At 33.9% G+C, this 21,354-nt stretch overlaps 1 protein-coding gene across 1 annotated transcript in view; it reads right to left on the bottom strand.

Annotated features, from left to right (window-relative positions):
* Nucleotides 1-735: 735 nt before the first annotated feature.
* Nucleotides 736-21,354, bottom strand: part of superdeath (Suppressor of ER stress-induced death) — a 219,089-nt gene continuing 198,470 nt past the window's right edge. The window contains exons 15-19 of the mRNA XM_085826940.1: nucleotides 19,623-19,736; nucleotides 18,379-18,546; nucleotides 16,628-16,771; nucleotides 10,181-10,262; nucleotides 736-1,337 (exon numbers count right to left, since the gene is read on the bottom strand). Of these exons, the coding sequence (XP_085683066.1) occupies nucleotides 1,182-1,337; nucleotides 10,181-10,262; nucleotides 16,628-16,771; nucleotides 18,379-18,546; nucleotides 19,623-19,736 (664 nt within the window). The 3' untranslated portion in view covers nucleotides 736-1,181. The remainder of the gene's footprint in view (nucleotides 1,338-10,180; nucleotides 10,263-16,627; nucleotides 16,772-18,378; nucleotides 18,547-19,622; nucleotides 19,737-21,354) is intronic.

Genomic DNA, 21,354 nt, shown 5'->3' with positions numbered 1-21,354 from the left:
CGCCCTCTATTTAAAGAAATTAAATAATGAAGAATCTGCATGAATGTATATATATTTCTCGCACTGTGATAAAACAACGGTACCTAGAGCTATCAAAATTTTAATAACGTAATCTTCCACAAAATATGGGCATGTGGAAGCCCTAATTTGAATTTGAAATTTGTTTTATTATCGAATTCATATTTTCTAACACTTCAACGAATTTTTGATTAACAAACTCGACGATTTCAGAGCAAGCAATGGCAACAAAAAGAAACATTTTTATCTCCAGGGCTCGAGACCCTGTATCAGAAATTTTAAAGATCTGCTCATTTTAAAATTATTTTGCAATATTGCTCTTGAACTGAATTTTATGATTCAAGTGCCAAGAACATGATATTTAGTAATAAATAAAAGTAATACACAAAACGTTAAAAAAACTCCTCTTTGGACATAATTTAAAATCTGAAACTTTTCAGAGTTTTATTTTAATTGTATTTTATTTTAAAATCTGAAATTTCAACGTATGAAAGCCTGCGTGACTGCTTTTTATAATTAGACAGTTAATTTTACAAAATAATGACTAAAAATTTTATTTAGGTTCATAAAAAATGCTTTGCATGTCCTTTACATAAGCTACAAACAAACATAATAAGTGTAGTAAGGTATGTTCACTGCAAACAGAATTCAAAAATTTGCTTCTGCGGGAAAAATAAATAAAAAAGAGCTTATCAAAAAAATGTTTTATCGTCTATGTCTAACAAATACGAATCATATTTATTTACATTATTCGAAAACAAGATACAAATTCATTGATACTCATTTTACAACTTGTTAACATCAACTTTATATAGATGAATAAAAAAGTTTTTGAAGTAATTTATGTGTGCGTATTGTGTACATTTATGTAAGTATGTTTTCTTGATTTCTATTTGAGGTATTCTTCATCTTCAGCATTCGATGAAACCATTGCCTTTTGGTTCGCCAACGGAATGTCGATAAATTGTTTAGGTAGCTTTCATTTGGCGAGTATTTTGTTCTCCATTAAAACAATAAAAGTATTGCCAAATGTTAATGAGACTTAACAGGTTTCCTCCTGATTTCCATCGCCAAATATTAATTTGATTGGATGAACTCACAGGTACAATGGTGCATCTTTCGATGCAAAGTTCTTCCAAATGACTGTATGGTGTCTGAAACACTTAAAGTGCCGAATTCACGGATTCCAGCCAATCCACTAAGTGCTGGTAGTTCGTTTCCATCCATTTTACATTCGCTTCTGCGCTTTCAAGGGATTGTTCAAATGCTCTCTTTGCAGCACCGAGGTTGTTCTGTTTTTGCTTGTAAAAGTCTTTCAACTGGAAAGAAAAAACATCAAAATACTTTAAAAATGAGTTAAAGTTTTAAATACAAAGCGCTTTAGAAAGAATGTACAAATAAATCTTTTTAAAAATGATTAGTAGACCGATGATTTCAGTTAAGAAATGTGTCAAGTAATGCAAGTTTGCTATGGGCTCAATTTTGGTCACCTGATACATTTTAGTAAAAACATAAGAAAATTACAATGTATTCATGAATTATTACGTTTTATAAAAGAAAATTTCAATTCTTTTTTCCTATTCAAGATATTTTTAAGTTTTAAGGAAGAGAGAAAAATCAGTTTATTTCTGTCTCTAATTAAACAACGAAGAATCTGTATATATGTAATAATTTTTGTTGGTACACTCTGCACAAAAAAGGGGGGGAAGGTCTATTTCCTCCGTTCATCCGGGTCGATTGATGGAGTTTAACCTGCGTTTGTCATGTCTCGAATGTGTGACTTAAGATATATATTAGATTTATATATAAGCATAATTATTTTGAGACTAAATCGGAATTCTTCGGAAATGACATACCGATTTTTTTTATTATTGATTTCCATTCTACGGCTCAAGTAATGCCTAATTAAAATTTGTAAACTTTGGTGAGAATCTTACCGAGTAATTTTTAAAAAATTATCTTGGCGCTCTTTTTTCAGTTTGCGCCAAGAGTATTAACTCACTGGGTGAAAATTCTTAATTTATGGTAACCTGTTTTCCTTCCCTTTAATTGTCCACGAACGGAAAAAAAAAAAAAAAAAAAAAAAAAAAAAAAAAAAAAAAAGGTGAAATATACATTCTTTCAAATAATTTTAACGAAGTGCGTAAACCACATTTGGCATTATTATCACTTATAACAGATGTGCCAAATTTAAAAAAATTCGCCAACATATATAAATTCACGTATATATTTCGAAATTTTGAATAAGAAATTCTAAATTTTTGCAAGTATGCCTAGAAATACATTTACTCTAAGGTGATGGTAAAAATTTTACAGGTTGTTATTCAAAAAGTGTTTCGAAAAATTTATAAAAATTACTAAAAAATACAAATTTAAAAAGATAAATCAGAAAACATATGCGAATTTTAGTTGGATTGAACCAAAATTCCGAACTGTGAAAGAAAAAAATCATGTAAGTTTAATAAAAAAAAAGAAAGATTAATAAATGCAAAGGGTGTTTGTTCACACAATTTTTTACCGATTTACATATAAACAAAGATTAGAATTTTACTTTCTAATATTGTTATGGAATGTCCAACCGCGGTAAGATAGCTTCCCCGCAAAACAGGTTTAGTGTTGCCAGAAAAGGGCAAGGGAAAGCAGGGTTGCCACGTTCGGCGAGAAATCGTCCATTTGGCGACAAAGATGGATGGAGAACCTTCTGGAACGAATTCTTACTGGTTTAACCCAGATTGTTTTCGAACACAAGCCAAAAGCTATATAAACGATACTGGTACGCGGAGAGTCAATCTGTGCGAAGTGCCTTAGCAAAAGGTATAGGTTGTGCTTGTTCAACATAAGAAATAATTTGAATAATTAATTTTGAAATTGTTCCATTCTTTTATGTGCATCCTGCATTCGTATAGAACGTTATCTCCAAATTAGCGAATAAGAATTGTCAACTCCGTACCGTATGGAAGTCAACTCCGTACCGTATGGAACCCTCCGAAAACTGTCATCTCCGAAATCATATGAAAACATGAATAGTCACAGTGTAGAGGGTACACTGTATAGCATCATTTGAAAATAAAAGTACATTCGTGAAAATTAATGAAGATTAGTAAAATTTGTCAGTAACTTCCGTAAAAATGTAAATTCAACAGTTATATTCATGCAATAGAATGAAAGCAAAATTAGTTTCAAAAAAGAATTTTAAAATACACGAAGGGGACTCATAAACGCGCAAAGTAATTTGAATTAAAATATCATCTAGCGAGTTGAGAGTCAGTGCGGAAGTACTTCGAGTTGACAATTGAGTCAGTGAGCGAGTGTTTCGAATTCTAGTACCGAGTTGGTCGTCGAGTGCATCGAGAAAGTCTCTCAGTGTATCGCGAGTTAGTGCATCGTCGAGTTTCATCTTAGAGTGTGTTGAGCTCCAGGAACGACTGAACCGAGTCGGGAGTTGTACTCTAGTATATCGTCGAGTGCGTCGCCAGTTGTAGCGTGGAGAGCCTCGAGAGTGCGTGGAGTTCGACCGAGTAGAGTCGGGAGCTGTACTCTGGTTCTTTGCCGAGAAGCTGTTTCCACCGTTATAGCCTAGTAGCCCGGAGGCTGTGTTGCTGATTTTTTTCAGCGTGTTTATAGTAGTTTTTCGACGACTGTAAACGTGTTATTGGAGCTGTCTTGAATAATACTGTCTAATAAATTGTGTTTCCATTCTGCATTCAGTGCTGTTCTCATTATTCACTCCCAATCCACGAACCCATACCGTAAAGAACGTAAAGGAAGAAAAACGTAACCATATGTTGAATATGATAGCTCTTTTGTTGAACTATCATATTACATCTTAATTAAAAAGATAAAAGTCCTTTTCTTAACACGTCAAGGTTGATTTTATTCCACTCGTATAGAACGTTATCTCCAATCTTCACACACTTTCTTTCAGAGTCCATCCAATGTTTCAGAGTCCACAATCTTCACAATCTTTCAGAGTCCATCCAATGTTGAAGAATACCGCTTATAAAGAGCTCGTTTTGAAAGTCCAAATGCCCAGTAATCCATAGTTGGATGTGGGTTGGTCCAATGTGGGTTGGATGCATTTAAAGGGAATAGCTTCAATTCCGGTTTCATTTCTCATTTTTTTCAAAAAACAGAGCAGTAGATTTAGACGTGTGGCTTGGAGAATTACCCTGATGGAACTTACACCGTGGTTTGGCTTGGTTTGGTTTATGAAATTACGGCAAAGCCTCTACAGCTATCTGCCTAAGGGGAAGGGATGCCTTCATGGAAGACTTTCTAAGGGGATGGCTCGTATACACGTTACACATAGGGAAAACCGCGAAAACGCCCACGCAGCGCGTGATTCGAATCTCGGGCCGAACTACAATGTTCAGCGACAGGAGCTGGAGGGCTCTCAACACAGTGAAGATTGTTTGTATAAAGAAACGGAATTTCTTCTTTAAAAATAGGTGTTAAAACATATTTTTGATAGCACTCCGAATTAATTTTGACATTTTTTTTTTCTACTTCTCTTATTTTAAGTTTTTGGTTATAAGAGAATCCAGTAATAATCCCAAAACCTTTAGAAAAATTTTCCTATTTTTTTTCTGAACCAACTCATTAATTTTTTCCCCCTCTTTTTTGTTAGTAAATCGATCTTTTTCTATTGCAATCAGATAAGTATATCGAAGTCCCATCAAATGTAACTATATATTTATATTTTTCACCTGCATACAATCTGCACATAGTTTCACACTGAGAAACATGTTTCGGCGTTAGGCGATGAACATAATATTTTTTTGTTTTGATTAGCTTTAAATCAGATTTTATAACTTTGTTCACAGTTCCTACAGAGTTACCTAAAGATTTTGCAATAGCTCTTTGGGGGGGGGGGTTGGATTTTTCTTTAAAACATGAAACGCGATTCTAGATTTAATAAGAGCTGTACGTACCTTTGTTGGGTACGTATTTTTTGCCTTTTTCCGACTCAGCCGTAATCGTCTGTCGGACAGAATAAAGGACTCTTTTTACCAAACGGATTGTAAAATGGATTTAAAATAGATTCAAATTGGAATTTTGCAAGACGAATATATTGGTATATCAGTATACGTTTGTACGTATGTGCGGGTATGTACATACATATGTATGTCGCATAATTGAAAAACGATTAGCTGTGGAACGTTGAAATTTTGCATACGCGACTGCTATAACACCCAGTTGTGCACCTCCCTTTTTTGTTGCAATCAGCCGCACCAAACGTATATATGTGATATTTTTCAGCAGTCGTGATGAAACTTGGCATTGCTTTTGCAGCGTGGTAAGGCGATATCAAATAACGACACAACAGGATAAAAGTTTATAGCTCAATGCTTTATTTCAATTCAAGAAGCAGATCAATATTCGTTACTAAATAGATTACTTTAAATTTATTGCGTCATAGAGGAAAAGAAGATGGGAACAGCAGCGTAGGTTTTTAACAGCACAGGGAGAGGGAAGCTTATGTTGTGTCGCTAAATGGCGCGCATTCGTTATTTATAGTAGCGGTTAGGTAATAGGCGCGAATGTTCAGTACTAGTCTAGGGGGAAGATCATGAATTGCAGAAAGTTAATTAAAGGTTGCTGGTTCGCAAAGAACAAAGCCGTCCTGATGTTTATTTTTTACATATACAGGGTGTTTCAGCAGTTCAGTTACAATTTTTCAGGAGAGATAACAGTATACCTGGACGACGGAAAATCATCACATAGTAATGCATTTCTAGCGCGGTGGTGACGACACATGAAACACAAGAAACGAAGGACACGAACCGGACGAGGAAACATATTTCTTATGTTTAGTACATCAGAAACCAAGAAATGAAAAAAAAAAAAAAAAAAAGACAACATTTGTCATGAATGAAAGAATTAAATTTTACGACACCGAAATTACGATCCTGGCCAGTGATGCAGGCCTCACATTTCCGGCACATGGAATATCTGATGCTCTGCAAAATACCCGTCGTGTCCTGCATCCCCCCAGCAGCTGTCAGGATGCGTGCAACACATGGAGGTAGGAAGTAAGAAGGAGTCGTCCTAAACAAGTTTCTCCGTACCCTGCTCTGAAGCACCGGCGATCCCTACGTGGTGACCAAAACATTGGGTCATTTACCATTGAGTTCTATGGGATTTGACGCGTTCGGGTGTAAATATTTTGTAATTACGTCGCAAATATACATATAAATGTATATATTTTCTTTTTCTACAACACTTCAGAGTCCTAAGTATGTGAAAACAACATATTTTTAAACGACATTTCATTCTGAACGGAATTAAATGCTATACTTTTCTCAGAATGGTTTAATTTGAATGAAATATTTTCACAAGTTTTCGTTAATTACATTAGAAAAAAAAATTAAGGTAGTTCGATTTTATTCGGTTAAGGTACAAAAATTAAGATCAAAGTTTATTGTATTATTAATATTAAAATTATGCATTATTTCTTTTCTATTTATAGAGCTTCTTCCTAAAATACTTTCTTAAATATGACATGATTTTTTGGCTTCTTTTAAATCGAAAAATGTAAGTCAATTTATAATTGATGCTCTATTCGGTTCATTTTAAATTAGAGAATTATTAGAAAATAGTATTTGACTTTCTCTGAACATTTCTGAAAGGGAATAAAATAAGTTTTTTTTTTTTTTTTTTTTTTTTTTTTTTTTAAGTATTATTTAAAACTTGTAACTGAGTTATTATAAAATGTAAAGGGAATAATTCTTTTAATTATACTTATCAGATTTTTTTCTTTTTACCCTTCATTTCAACAATACATATTCCAAAACTCTTTATTACGTTCTTAAGTGCGCATCTCATAGCATTTGCTTTACAATACCTTTTAACAGATTGCTTTCCAATACGAACAATTCTTGCTTAAATAGTTTTATAACGTATTTGTCAACAGGATTTCAATTTATGTTTTCAATTCAATATTAAGGTTATTATATATTTAGATAACATTTATAATCATTATAAATTAGATACATTTAATAATTAGATTTCTTCACAGTACTTTCACAGTTGTTTATAAGTGAATAAATTCTTCATTTCAAATACATTTATAAATAATTTAATGAATATTTAAGTATTTTGTCAAAGGCAGATACATGCTTTTTGCAAGCACAGGCATAAATACCCATACATATTTCCTATTTATCATTTCAGGCATGTGCAAATCTTTAATTTCTGTGCTTTCACTATATTTTTCGTGTAAAGTAATTTACACTAATTTAGCATACACCCGAAAGTTTTACATAAAAAATATATATGAATATAATTTGCATGAAAATTATAAGTATTATTTTTAATACCCACTCAAAGGTCAGTTTTTCTTCAAAATTCCCCCACGATGGCATCTCTCTCTTTAGGCAGATAGCCCTTGCATGCGTTACTCTATTTAAAAACTTAATCTGACCTATGTGCCTAATTACAAATATTTTAACATACATAATTTTATATTTACATTTAGCCATCAAGTTTCAAACTTTTCAAATCTGCTAGAAAATAAATTTTGGCAGATCTCTTTTAGCAATTTTCTTAAAATCTATATTTTTGTAGTGCAACAGCTTAGAATTTTATAAAACAAATTCATAATCAAAATCGCTGTTGTTAGTTATCGAAAAATAAACAAGATGTGATTTTTGCGTAAATGTCAGTAAACTATACAAATTGCTATTATCCATCCCACTATGAATGTTTCTTTCATGCGAAAGTGTCCCTTTTTCGATTTCTATGGAACTGCCGTGTGTCGAAATACTATCAGAATTTTGTCAAGCGAGCTTCTGAATGTAAACAAAAAACACCCCGTCTGGTGACCCAAGCTTCAAAGCAGTGCTTCACTTCTAGCGCGGAATGGCCCCTCCTCCCTTTCCTACCTCCATGGTGCAACAAGTTCCTGAGCACTGTAAACGGGTGTTCCTTACACCCCCCCCCCGTAAAAGGAAGTAGTCAATGCAAGTGAGGTGCAGCGATCTTGCTGGCCAATGCACTGAACCACGCCTGCCGATTCAATGTTAAGAATATGTTGCATTCAGGTGGAGACGCACAAGGCTGTTAATTTGTAAGCAAAAATGTAACATTCTCAACGTTTTATCTGCACTGATCGTAATAAACATGTTTTCTCATCCTGTTCGTATCCATCCTTTCGTGCCTATGTTTTAAGCCATCACTACCGTCCCAGGAAAACGTTTCCGAACATGCAATTAGTGTGCGATTTTCCATCAGCTAGGTGTATTCTATATTTTCTGAAAGTTTCTAACACAATTGATGAAACATCCTTTATATATATAATTAAAGAAAAGAGAACAAACTATAAAAGACCTATGTGGTCAAAAACTTTGCACACTGAGCTGCAAAATTTAGAAAAAGGTTAAAAGAAAATTCCTAGTTCGTACGCTAAAAAGTTGCTTAGATACTGTGGTTCCCTGAAAATATTAACATAAGTAAAATACACTGCAATGAAATGTGTAAAAAAGATTAAATAAAGAATATAAACACTTGAATACTTACAAATAAAATTCAATACTAATTGTAAGCAATATGCTGATCAAAGTAAGGCATATTTTAAACATTAGAATTAAAGTGCGACAAAAGACTTAAGCAAAAAATACAAAAATAAAGAAGCGGTAAATGGTAGATTAGCCCAATTCGAATCTCATTAAGTCTCTTCAGGGGAAATAATTTTAATGATTTTTGAATCCAGTTAACTCCATATCGCGTTTCGCCGAAACAGACAATTGAAACTATATACGAAACACTTTTTATAAATTAATTGAAAAAACTTAGCCATAAACTTTAGTCTCAATTCTCTCTCTCTTTATATATATAGACACCCTGTATATATATATATATATATATAATTTATCAAGCAAAGCAGTAATTGGTCTTAGCAAGACCCACTGAGTTGTTCTTTTCTCAATTTTATTTTATACTGATTATTAACTGCAGGTTTTCTTACAGTCTCATAAAATCTACAGTTTTTAAAAATTAAATTGTTAATCTTTAAGCTTGCAGGCCCAGCCCGAATATATTTGTATTTTTAGGACTAATAGCTCATCGCTATTTATTTTCGTTTTGATTTTAATTTTAGACTAGATTTAGAAAGTTTGATTTTGATTTACATATTTTAACACCTTAATGTGTCTTTCTGAGCGGACACGTCGGGAAATTGGAACAGAGAATTGAGACTATTAAAATTTCCAAGACACTTTGTCAAAAAAATTTTAGCGAAAAAGTTTCAATTGTCTGTTTCGGCGAAACGCGTAATGGGGTTAGCTTGATTCGACGTTCAAATAATTGAAATTTCCCTTGAAAAGCCTGTTTGGATATCGAATTGGGCTAATTTACCATTTTCCGCTTACTTTTTAACTTTTTCTGTTATTTAATTTTATTGTATTTATGTTTTACATGTCTATTGATTTGCTTTTCATGTGTATTAATTTTTGAAAACGTCTTTAACCTTTTGGAGCAGCAGCTCTTGGTAACTTTTAGGCGAGCTTTCTACAATTTTTATATATATATAGACACCCTGTATGTATGTATATATATATATATATATATATATATATATATATATATATATAGACACCCTGTATGTATATATATATATATAGGGTGTTTATAATTAAAGAACCTATTTCAAAGCCGACAACAAACCAAACTATTGATCAGAAAATTGTGAAAAATTTGTGGCGGACTTAATGAAGGGATGAGAATTTCTTTCAGAAAAAAACAAATTACAAATAGCGTCACCAGAGGGGATTATATTAATAAATTAAACTAAGTGTGGTGTAACTAACTGTGATGTTTTTCACTGGCGATCCACAGACTAATGGTACTTGACATAAAAAGTGCCAGATCACGAGGACTGCCACACTAGCCCTCTGACCGGCAAGAGTTTTCGCTAAGAAAACGCAAATTTCCCAAAACTACTATGAGAAAAAATTATTTTCTTGATTTTAATGTAAAAATTCTCCTAGTGTTTAATAGCTGGATTTGTGAACTTTTAATATATTGCTTTAGTTTCTTTGACATATTTTAATATGCACGTATATATAGTTTCTTAGAGATATCACAAAAAATATTCACAAAAAATATATACGGCCTTGCCGGTTAGACTAATAATAGTAGTTGGTAGGTAGTTGACAATATTTACCTGCGATAATTCGAACCGGGTGTTGAGGGAAGTTGTCACTGATTTTAGCATTCCACTAATAGAGAAATGTTGTTTTCCATATCTGCGAAAGAAAAAAAAAAAAAAAAAAAAAAGGAAAATATTAGCATATGAAGAAAATAAAAAAATTTATCGGTAGCTCAACTATAACTAACAGTAATAAAGTAATAAAGCCGAGATTTAACAGAAGAAAACAGCACACACACAAAAAAAGAGGCAGTTCTATATTTCCTGTTCTACTGGGCCGAATGACGAAACTTAATTTGTGTTTTTCATGTCTCGAAAGCGCGAGTTAGTTATATATTAGATTTATATATAGCATTGCTCCAACATAGGTATTTTGACCCAAAATCGACTTTTTGTGAGCAGACATACTGACTTTTTCCCATTTTTTGTTTCTACGATTCAAATAGTGCTGAATATTAAATTTTGTAAAATTAGGTGAAAAACTTACGAAGAAATTGAAAAATTAATTTTGGTGCACACGTTTTACTTTGCGCCAAGAATAATTTACTTGACGAAATTCTTAATTTATGGTAACCTATGTTCTTTCCCTTTCGTTGTGCACGTACGAAAAAAAAGGTGCATAGTTCATTCTTTCAATTTTTTTTAAAGGGCGTAAATCACATTTCGCGTTATTACCGTTTATAACAAATATGGCAAATTTCAAAACGTGGTAATATATAAATTCATGCATATCTAAGGAAATTTTCAGTAACAAGCTCTCATGTTTTGCAGATGTGCCTAACAATACATCTGCTTTAAGGTCACGGTAAAAATTTTATAACTTATTATTCAAAAATTTATAAAAATTACATAAAAGAAATAAGAATTTTAATTGACTAAAATTTCGAATTGTGAAACAAAGAATCAAGTAAGTTTAATAATAATAATAAGATATTGTTGCGTTTTTTTTTCTGACACCAGTTGTTACGTTATTTTCTTCCTTCACGTTCGTACGGGGTTCGTAGATGTGGAGTGAACAATGACGAGACTCTCCACGCTACAACTCGCGATGCACTCGACGACACACAGAGCACAGCTCCCGACTCTTCGGTTCAGTCGTTCCCGGAGCTTAACACACTCTCTCGACAGTGCACTAACCGCAAAACACTAAGAGACTCTTCGATACGCTCGACGACCCACTCGGCGCTAGACTTCGATACACTCGCTCAATGACTGACTATCATCTCGCTAGACGAGGCACCTACTCGCCCTCTCGACGAGGCACACTCTGACTGCGGACCAGCAGAGTTTATATAGCATTCGGCTTGTGTTCGAGAACATTCTGGGTTCGAGAACCGGTAAGAATTCGTTCCAGAAGGTTCTCCATCAGTCCATGGCATATCGCCGATTTTGTAGCCAAATGGGCGATTTCTCGCCAAATGTGGCAACTCTAAATCTGCTTTGCGGGGAAGCTATCTCACCGTACCTGTACATTTCGTAACAATACATTAATAAGTGTATACCAAATTCAATTAACATTGAGGAGTTAAAATTTTGAGAGCTAATTTTTTAAAAACTACTGATGCGATTTTTACAATATTTGGCACTTTGGCATAACATGAATCGCAGAATCGACATATAAAAAAATCGATATATCGTTTCAGAAAAGGCCGATTTTGTGTCAAAATACCAGTGTTAGAACAATGCTATATATAAATGTAATATATATCCCAAATCGCGCTTTCGAAACATAAAAATTTTAAGTTAAATCTCGTCAATCGGCTCAGTAGAACGGGATAAAATTGCCCCCCCCTTTTTGTGTACAGTGTACTATTCACGATGAAAAAGATCAGAGCAGTTAGCAAATGCGTATATATGGCATATACACCGAAGAACCATTACATTATGACCACTGTGCATCTATAACAATGGGCTCGCCCAGGAACAAAACCACTGCGCGTGCGCGGCTGATGTTGGAGTATATAAAAAAGCTATGCATTGTCTTTCCAAACTTCATTTTGAACCAAAGACTTGCATGGGCTAACCACATCAAAAGTGTCAAAAGTAAAGCCATTGGCATCATAAACAGATTCCTCGCTTTTATAGGGAAGTATTCATATCGAAGTCTTCGCACCAAGAAACACATCTACACTTCGTGCATCAGGCCTATTTTATGTTACGCTGCTCCTGCATGGAACACAACAACGAAGAATCAACTTACCAACCGCAAGTGGTTCAAAACAAGTTCCTGCACATTAATACCGATGCTGACAATCTGATCAGGAATGAACTCCTTAACATGGGTTTAAAAATTGACTATACCTCTGACTATATCAAAAGGACAAATGATGAGAAATGTTTTACCAAGGCCATCCAATGTGACTTCGTCAATTAATCACAAGTTTTTAATTACGAGCTACTATACGAAGACAAAAATATTAGACCTCTTGCTGCACCATCGATGGCGACCAGAACTTTGTTACTTAGCTCCTCGGTCGGTGGTTGCCTATACTTTTACACTTATCTTATCTTAACATTAGTTGATTTTTGAACTTGTTTGGAAATTTTTTCTGCATTTGTAACTCTGTTTGCATTTACTGTTTGTATTATATAGCCTTTTGTACTTGTTTTACCAACAAGTTTGTTTTCGTACTTGTTCTTATGGATTGTATTTTGCATATAGTATCTTGACTTTTTCTCGTATTTTGCATTGTATTCTTCTCGATCATTGCATAACCTATGGTTATTTTTCACCTCTCGTCAAGCACTGAGTCATCTGTCTGATTCACTTTTTGGCTTTGGTCCTTTTAGGCCATCCTCCTTTTTCTTAAACCTTGCCTCCGATTTCTCCTCAGAGATTCTCTCCACTTCCAGAGCTTCTTATGTCACGTGCCTTCGGGTATCACTTCATTAAACCGGCAACATTGCATCTAACAATAGCCAGGTCATAATATCGTGTCTAAGTATTTCCAAACATAGAGCGATTAGCGATATAATGGGGAAAGTAGCTGATTTATCAGATTTCGATAAAAGCCAAATCATTATGGCTAGGTGACTGGGAACATCAATATCAGAAATGGTGCGTTTAATGGGCTGTTCACGTGCAGGTGTTGTGAGCACATATCGTAAGTGGTGTATGGATGGTGAAGCGACAAGTCGCCGGCCAGCAGTGTGTCGTTGATGGCGCATTGATTCCAGGGAAGAGCAGAAATAGCTACGCATTGTTTGCCGTGACCGAAGAGCTACAACAGCCGAAATCACCGCCAGCTACAACGGCGACCCAGACAGTGTTTCTCAACACACTGTGACGCGAACATAGTGTTTCTCAACACACTGTGCAGCGAACACAGTGTTTCTCAACACACTGTGCAGCGAACACAGTGTTTCTCAACACACTGTGCAGCGTACATTGTTGCGTATGGTACTACACTGATGGCACATCAAAGCATGTCCCTGCACTGATGGCACCTCATAGCCAACTGCGTCTGCAATGGGCTAAGAAACATCGAAACTGTACAGAATTAGAAGAATGGAAGAAAGTTGCATGGTAAGAGGAATCATGTTTTCTGGTCCATCACATCGACAAGCGTGTGCTAATACGCCGATTTCCAAAATTATTTATTAACAAAATACACGAACAGTAGTAGAGAAAATATACATAAAAACAGAACATACACCGTTTTAACGGAACGCCTAACATTTAGAATTAACATTCGAGTCACAGGACACTTAACATTTAGAATTAAAATTGGAGTCACAGAACACCTAACAGTTTATAATTAACATTCGAGTCACAGAACACCTAACATGTAGAATTAACGTTCGAGTCACAGAAAACCTAACATTTAGTATTAACATTCGAATCACAGAAAACCTAACATTTAATATTAGCATTCAAGTCACAGAACATCTAACATTTAAAATTAATTTTCCAGTCACACAATACCTAACATTTAGAATTAACACCCGAGTCACAGAACACCTAACATTTAATATTAACACTGGAGTCACAGAACACCTAATATTTAGAATAAACATTCAAGTCACTTAACATTTAGAATTAACATTCGAGTCATAGAACACTTAACATTTAGAATTAAAGTTCGAGTCATAGAACACTTAACATTTAGAATTAAAGTTCGAGTCACAAAACACCTAACATTTAGAATTAACATTCGAGTCACAGAGAAATAATATTATAGAAACTACCTTCATCGCAGTTGGAAGCCGACTGGCTGTAAGTTGTTCTCGTTACCACTAGAGGGCGTTCGATAAAATAGTTCTGTTGCAAGTTAAACCAATAGTTTCTTCGCGATATTCTTTCATATTCTTTGCTACTTTTCCTTCTAAAATGTTAACCGTATTTAACTTACGATTACCTGATCTCTTGAAAAAGAAGCTGTGGCTTGTTTCCGATATAATAATGGATAATTTTGTTTCCTGGTTCTATAATTCCATATCTTACTACTTTCCGATATCATAATGGATAATTTTGTTTCCTGGTTCTATAATTCCTTATCTTACTACTCTTTCCACTTCATATACTTTTGGGCTAAAGAACTAACTTCCATCACATAGATGAAAATCAAAAAACACGAATACAGTAGACTCCCGTAAACTCGAAAGAATGGGGACTGAGAGACAGTTGAGTTTCCGTAAAGTCGAATTTTATGGAATAAGGCGTGGTTTTTCAGAACTCTTAAAATTTAACTCTTTGCTGCGCGTGATATTATTTTTATAATGTTTTAACTAAAAGCCTCTAGATATTATGATTCATCTAGACATCGAATATTATGATTCTAGAGACAAATAATATGTGAATTTAAAAAAAATCTACTCTTGTCCATTGATCTGCGGGTGGTGGTACCGCTTTTCCATCTATCTAGCTAGCCAGCACTTGTAAATCCAGGCTCTCCTTGAAATTCATCATAAAATTTAGGGCTTTCTCTTGTAAAATTGGTCCTGAAAGGGGTGTTCGCTGTTCCTTTTGCTCCCTGAACCTCCAATAAAAGCACCTCGCTCACTTTTTCGTATTCACCACCTTTCATACTTTCCCTTTAACTATCCGTTACTTAAACTATCCGTAAATACTCTTTCCACGTACCAAAACTCGATTTCGGACCTCTTCTTTTTCCACCCTATCAAAGTAGTCCATCCAACACCTAAATCCATGATAATTCTGTTTACCCTTTCCTTTTTGTCCAGTCTCTTTAAGGCATCTAGTTTCATTTTCATTGTCATCTTAGTTTGTTTACTTTTATTTTCAAGCGACATTTCATAGTACAGAATATCAAAAGTACCCCAAAATATGTAATACTTATATGCCTGGATATGAACTGAGGAACGATACCCACAATGAACTGGTGTGAGTTTAGTTTGCAATAAGATGAAGTCACAAAACTTCAGACAAGTCCCCTAATTTTCTGCAATAATAGAAAGGAACGTGAGCCAGCGGCCAGCCGCTACCTGATTTTCTTCGTAGCCTCGAAAAACCAAACAGCGTTGTCAAGTATTACTACATATCTTGAAATTTGTTAAGCAGTTTCAAGAATTAAAATGCAAAAATTACAGGAAAAGAACACTCAAATCTTTGAACAGAACAGGAAAAATATAAGCATAAATAATAATTATATGCACTGTATATAATATTCGCCCTGTTTGGCCTAGAGATATCTTTAAAACGTTCCTAAAATGTCGAGTTATACGGAATGTCGAGATATCGGGAGTCGAGTTTGCGGGACATACGATTCCGTATGTCCCGCAAACTTTGCGGAACCGTACATTGCAAGTACCATAACGCTTTTCTCGTTTTCTCAATTGAATATCACCACATCGTTTCCGATGGCTGTTTTCAAAAGGAATTAAAATTAATTAAAAGTGACGATTAGGTGGATATTCTTTCCGGATAAAGTTTAGTGAATTATTGCAAAATCCTTAACTTATTGTTTTATCTATAAGCAACATCAATATGACAGCTCCGTTCGCGCAAATATTAATGATTGCTTGAAAAGTTATGGCCATTCCAAATTTAATTAAAGATTTATCAATTAAATTAGATATTTAAGATACGAATGAAATTGGTCTTATTTATGAATGGGGTGCACTACATTAATCTTATTGCAAGTCTTCGCTTTAAGATTTGGGGACAGTTACTTTTCAAATACGAAAATACCTTTCAAATACGTTGGTTTTGCTATGTTTGTTTAGTTTCAAATACGTTAGATAGTTACCTTTCAAATACGACAGTGGCTTTCATATACCTTAGCTTTGTTATGTTTGCTTAGTTTCAAATATGTTAGTTAGGGATAATTACCTTTCAGGTACGTTCTCTTTAGTTTCAAATACGTTAGTTAGAGTATAGTTATCTTTCAAACATATTAATTTACTTTCAAATACGTTAGTTATGGGATATTTATTGTTCAAATATGGCAATACGTTGTTAAATTTGTTCAGTTTCAAACACATTCGTTAGAGGATAGTTACCTTTCAAATACAGCATCCCATTTGTCTCGAATATAGTTGAAGGTCAAATCTCTACCATACAGCTTGGATCCTATCGAACGGAAAACGTAACTGCCATCTTGTCGTCGAATTCCGGAGTCAGACGATAAACTCCAGTTCAGATACCTAAAAAATAAAGCCTTTTGTTAAACTCGTAACGTGAAACTGTTAACATAGCAACGAAAATTATAAATTAAAAAAAGAAATTAAATAACCCTAGTATAAGACTGAGAACTCAAAATATGTAAAAAAAGTCATCTGTAATTCAAGAGAAATAATACAATAGTTACCATCTAGAACTGTACTCACATGTGTTCTTTCAGGACAATAACAATTACCTTTGAAGACCCAAATTAAAGTAATATGCATAGGTACCGAAGAAACTGAAGCAAATTTTAAAAACACTTACATGAAATAAATAAGAATAACTATTAAAATATAATTCTTTCGACCAGATATGCTTCCATGGTTTGCCCTCGTTCTTGATATTATCATTCTTGGGACAGAAGTATCTGTTTTATGAGGCAAATTTTATCTATATGATATGTGGATAAGTAGGACCAGCATCTAAGCTTAGTTACAGTGCAACGGGACAAATTTGTACTTTCTCATTTAGCATTGAAAACGTAACACAGATTTTGAATCACAGCAGAAATATTTTTATGGATGGAACATTCAAAAGCAGTTGCAAACAGTTTCCTCAGTTATCCACCTCCAACTATCGCTGTATGCCGCGATTAGCTTGGAATGTGCAAGCTGCTTTCCGGCTATGATAAAATGTGACGCTACTGTGAACACTTCTAGTAGATTGAATGCTTGACGATGAGTCCAGCAGTACAGGGGTGAGGGTAAAGGGCGTGACAAACTATCACGTGAGCAAGATGAGACGTCTGATTGGTAGGGGGTTTCCTCAAGTTTGATACTTTGATACTTGGTCGGTGTACTGGCCTGCAGCAGGTGATAGTGTTCCCTACTCTTGCCAGTTATTGAAAGAGTCCCATTAGAGCCTGACTTGTAATGCAACCGTAAAGAACAATCTCCAAAAGAGATAAGTACCTGACGGGGAGAGAATAGATTAAAGCACTTTGCTTCTAAAATTGAAGGCCGGGAAGGTCTGGAGACTGGTCGGTGTCGATCCTGGTAGTCTCTCAGATATCGCACATACGCGAAGACACAATATCAAATTGAAAAGTAAAAGCGCTAGATCCTCAGCTGTATCCTTTCACGCAGATTTCAGCAGCTCAGTGGACGAACATAAAATGGTGACTGTAGCATATGCTGTGACGCTCCATAAAAATAAAGGACCTTTATTATACCTTTTCTCAAGTATTAAAAGAATCGATAACTAAATGTACCTTTATACTTTTTAGTGAAAAAACACTAGTGAACTATTGTGAGTACTTTATAATTTTCGTTTCGAATTTTTATTTGGACTCATGGAACCCTGGGGTTTGACTCACGAAGCCCGAGGGTTCAGTGGAACACAGTTTGAAGACCACTGCTCTAGAGCAGATTTAAATGCATCGCCAACGATTTTATACCACATTAAAGAGGACCATATAATTACGAATGAAACAAAGGGAGTTTCAATTTAGTTCCCAAAGTACAACGATATTTTACTGATGAAGTTATCTCATTCGTAAGTTTCCAGAGTATTTTCATTATCAGTTTCAACACAAATTTCATTTATTGTGTGTTAAACGATAATGAAAAGGAAAATGTGTGATTCTTACCTGGTCAGAAGCCATGGTTCTTGTGCGCAGGCCAATGAATACATGAATTTGTCCTTCTCGGAAGCTATCTGAGCGACCTTATAGCGTTCCCAGACGAAATTCCAAGCTTCTTCTCCACCGTGTCTCACAGCTGTACAATAAACAACGCTTCGAAGATTCGGTGGAATTCTGAAGAATTAAAGAAACGTGCAAAAAAGCGTTTGATTAAAGCACTTAAAATACAGTTTTAGTTCATTTATCAGTTTATCTCAATGAGCTTTAAAAATATGTTAAAAGTTTAAATTTATCTTAATGGGATTTAAATTTATCTTAACGTGTTCATTTTAAAAAGGGAAGGGATTTAAATTTATCTTAAACATGTTTTAAAAAAGGGAAAAATAACATTGCTAACAAATCGGATCTGAGCCACAAGAAAATTGTTTTGCAAAGTTAGAGCCATTTTTCGTTATTGTAAATAAATTTGCTAATCAAATACTGAACTTCAACTACTTGACTCTATTTTTAATGAGCTTTAAATATATCTTAAACGTTTAAATTTATCTTAACGTGTTTTTTTTTAAAGGAAAGGGATTTAAATTTATCTTAAACATATTTTTAAAACGAGAAAGATTACATTGCTTACAAATCGTATCTGAGGCACAAGAATATTGTTTTGTAAAGTTAGAGCTCTTCTGCATCATTCTAAATAAATTTGTTAATCAAATACTGAACTTCAACTATTTGACTCTAATACTTAATGAGCTTTAAATATATCTTTAAAGTTTAAATTTATCTCAATGGGATTTAAATTTATCTTAACGTGTTTATTTTTTTTAAAAAGGGATTTGAATTTATCTTAAAATTGTTTTAAAAAAGGGAAAAATTACGTTGCTTACAAATGGGATCTGAGCCACAAGAAACTTTTTTGCAAAGTTAGAGCTCTTTTGCATTATTCTAAATCAAATTTTAATCAAATGCTGAACTTCTACCATCTGATTCTATTCTTAATAAGTGCTTTTCCAATCCTTACAAATTTTATTCTTATAGTCTTTTGAGATGCTTTTAAGGAACTTGAATAAAATGCTTTTCTTTACAATGTATATTTACACGTAAAAAAATCCCTGAAACGATCCAATTAAAAAAAATAATTGTTTTTAGATATTTAAGTTACAATGCACTAACTTGTCTATCGAAATACCTTTGCGTTTTTTATTATTTGAGCATAAACTGACTAATTTCCTTAATATAAAATTGCAATTGCTTACATTTCGACGTTCGTAGGATCTTCCTTCCAGAGCTGAAATTTTTCCTGCGCATTCTTAACGCAGTCTGGGTAACCATAAACACACATCCAACCTAAAGCACTCATTCTTGTGTACCTAAATGTATAAAACAATTTGTAGTACAGAACAAGAAATTATTTTCAAACATACATTTTCATCGAATTTTATGTGCGTAAGCGTCAGGAACGTAATATTTAGTAAATAAAGTAAACACACAAAATGTTAGTAGTAAAAAGACAAAAAAAAAAGTTTTGTACAGAAATCTTAATAAGAAAACTGAATATTGATATGATAAACTAGGAAAACACTGGAAAAAACTGTATGCCGACGCTTAACACTATATTGGGAATTCTAAGCGTATACTGCCATGCCGGTTTTAAAATTTTTGTAAATTTGCTCTTGAATTGTATATGCTGTAAGGGGTTTTTCGCCCGTACAACACGGCGCTTATTAATAAAGCTAAAAAGATTTTAAAAAAAGGGGGTTAGAAGGAATGAGTGTAAATAGCACACTGGTAACCCGAACTCAGCGAGGGTTAAAAACACCTTAACAAACCTGTTAAACATTTCAGATTTTTTATTAGCCCAAAGAGCGTTAGCTCAGAACGGCTATTAATTTCTGTTTGGTATTTTACGTCGGTTCACTATAAACGGCATTTCACTTTTCAAATTGTTGCCACCAAATACTAGAGACCTGCATTACATTTAAAGAAATTAAATAATGAAGAATGGGCATGAATGTATGTATATCTCTATATGTAATTTTCTTGCACTGTGAAAAATCAACGGTACCGAGAGACATAGAATTATGAATAACGTAGTCTTCTACTCGAATATGGGCATCTGGAAGACCAAATTTGGAATTTATTATCTATTTCATATTTTGTAAAACTTTAACGAATTTTTGATTAAGAAACTCACCAGTTTCAAAGCGAGCAATGGCAACATTCTAAGGAAAAAAAATATTCCAGCTTGCGATGCTATGTATCAGAAATTCTAAAGATACGATCTTTTTAAATTATTTTTTGAAATTGCCGCTAAATTCAGTTTTAGGGTTTAAGTGCGAAGAACATGATATTCAATAAATAAAGGCAATACACAAAACGTTAAAAAAAAAAAGCCCCATTGGTCGTAATACAAAATCTGACAGCTTTCAGATTTAATAGTCCAAAGGGGTTTTGTCCCTGAAGGACTATTGTTTTCGTTTTGCGTTGAGTCACCATAAATGTCTGTTTCACTTTTCAAACTGTTGCCACAAAACGTTAGAGTCCTGCATTATATTTGAAGAAATTAAATAATGAAAAATCTGCATAAATGTATGTATATTTCTAGCATTGTGATAAAATAACGGTACCTAGAGCCATCGAATTTTGAATGACGTCATCCTCCTACGAATATGGGCATGTGGAAGACCAAATTTGAAAAATTTGAAATTTGGAGTTTGTTTTATTATCGATTCCATATTTTGTAAAACTTTAACGAATTTCTGAGTAACAAACTCAACGATATAAAAGCGAGAAATGGCAGCACTTTACGGGGGGGGGAACCTTTTTATCTCCAGCGCCCGGAACTGTGTATCGGAAATTCTGAAGATAGGTTCATTTTAAAATTATTTTGCGACATTATATTGAACTGAATTTTATGGCTTAAGTAATAATAACATGATATTTAATAAATAAAGGTAACACACAAAACGTTAAAAAAACGCCTCTTTG

The sequence above is a fragment of the Stegodyphus dumicola genome, chromosome 11, assembly GCF_044657685.1.
Source record: "Stegodyphus dumicola isolate Sdum_Otavi_A_Nest chromosome 11, ASM4465768v1".
Classification (NCBI taxonomy): Eukaryota; Metazoa; Arthropoda; class Arachnida; order Araneae; family Eresidae; genus Stegodyphus; species Stegodyphus dumicola.
This window is presented reverse-complemented; position numbering and strand designations above follow the sequence as displayed.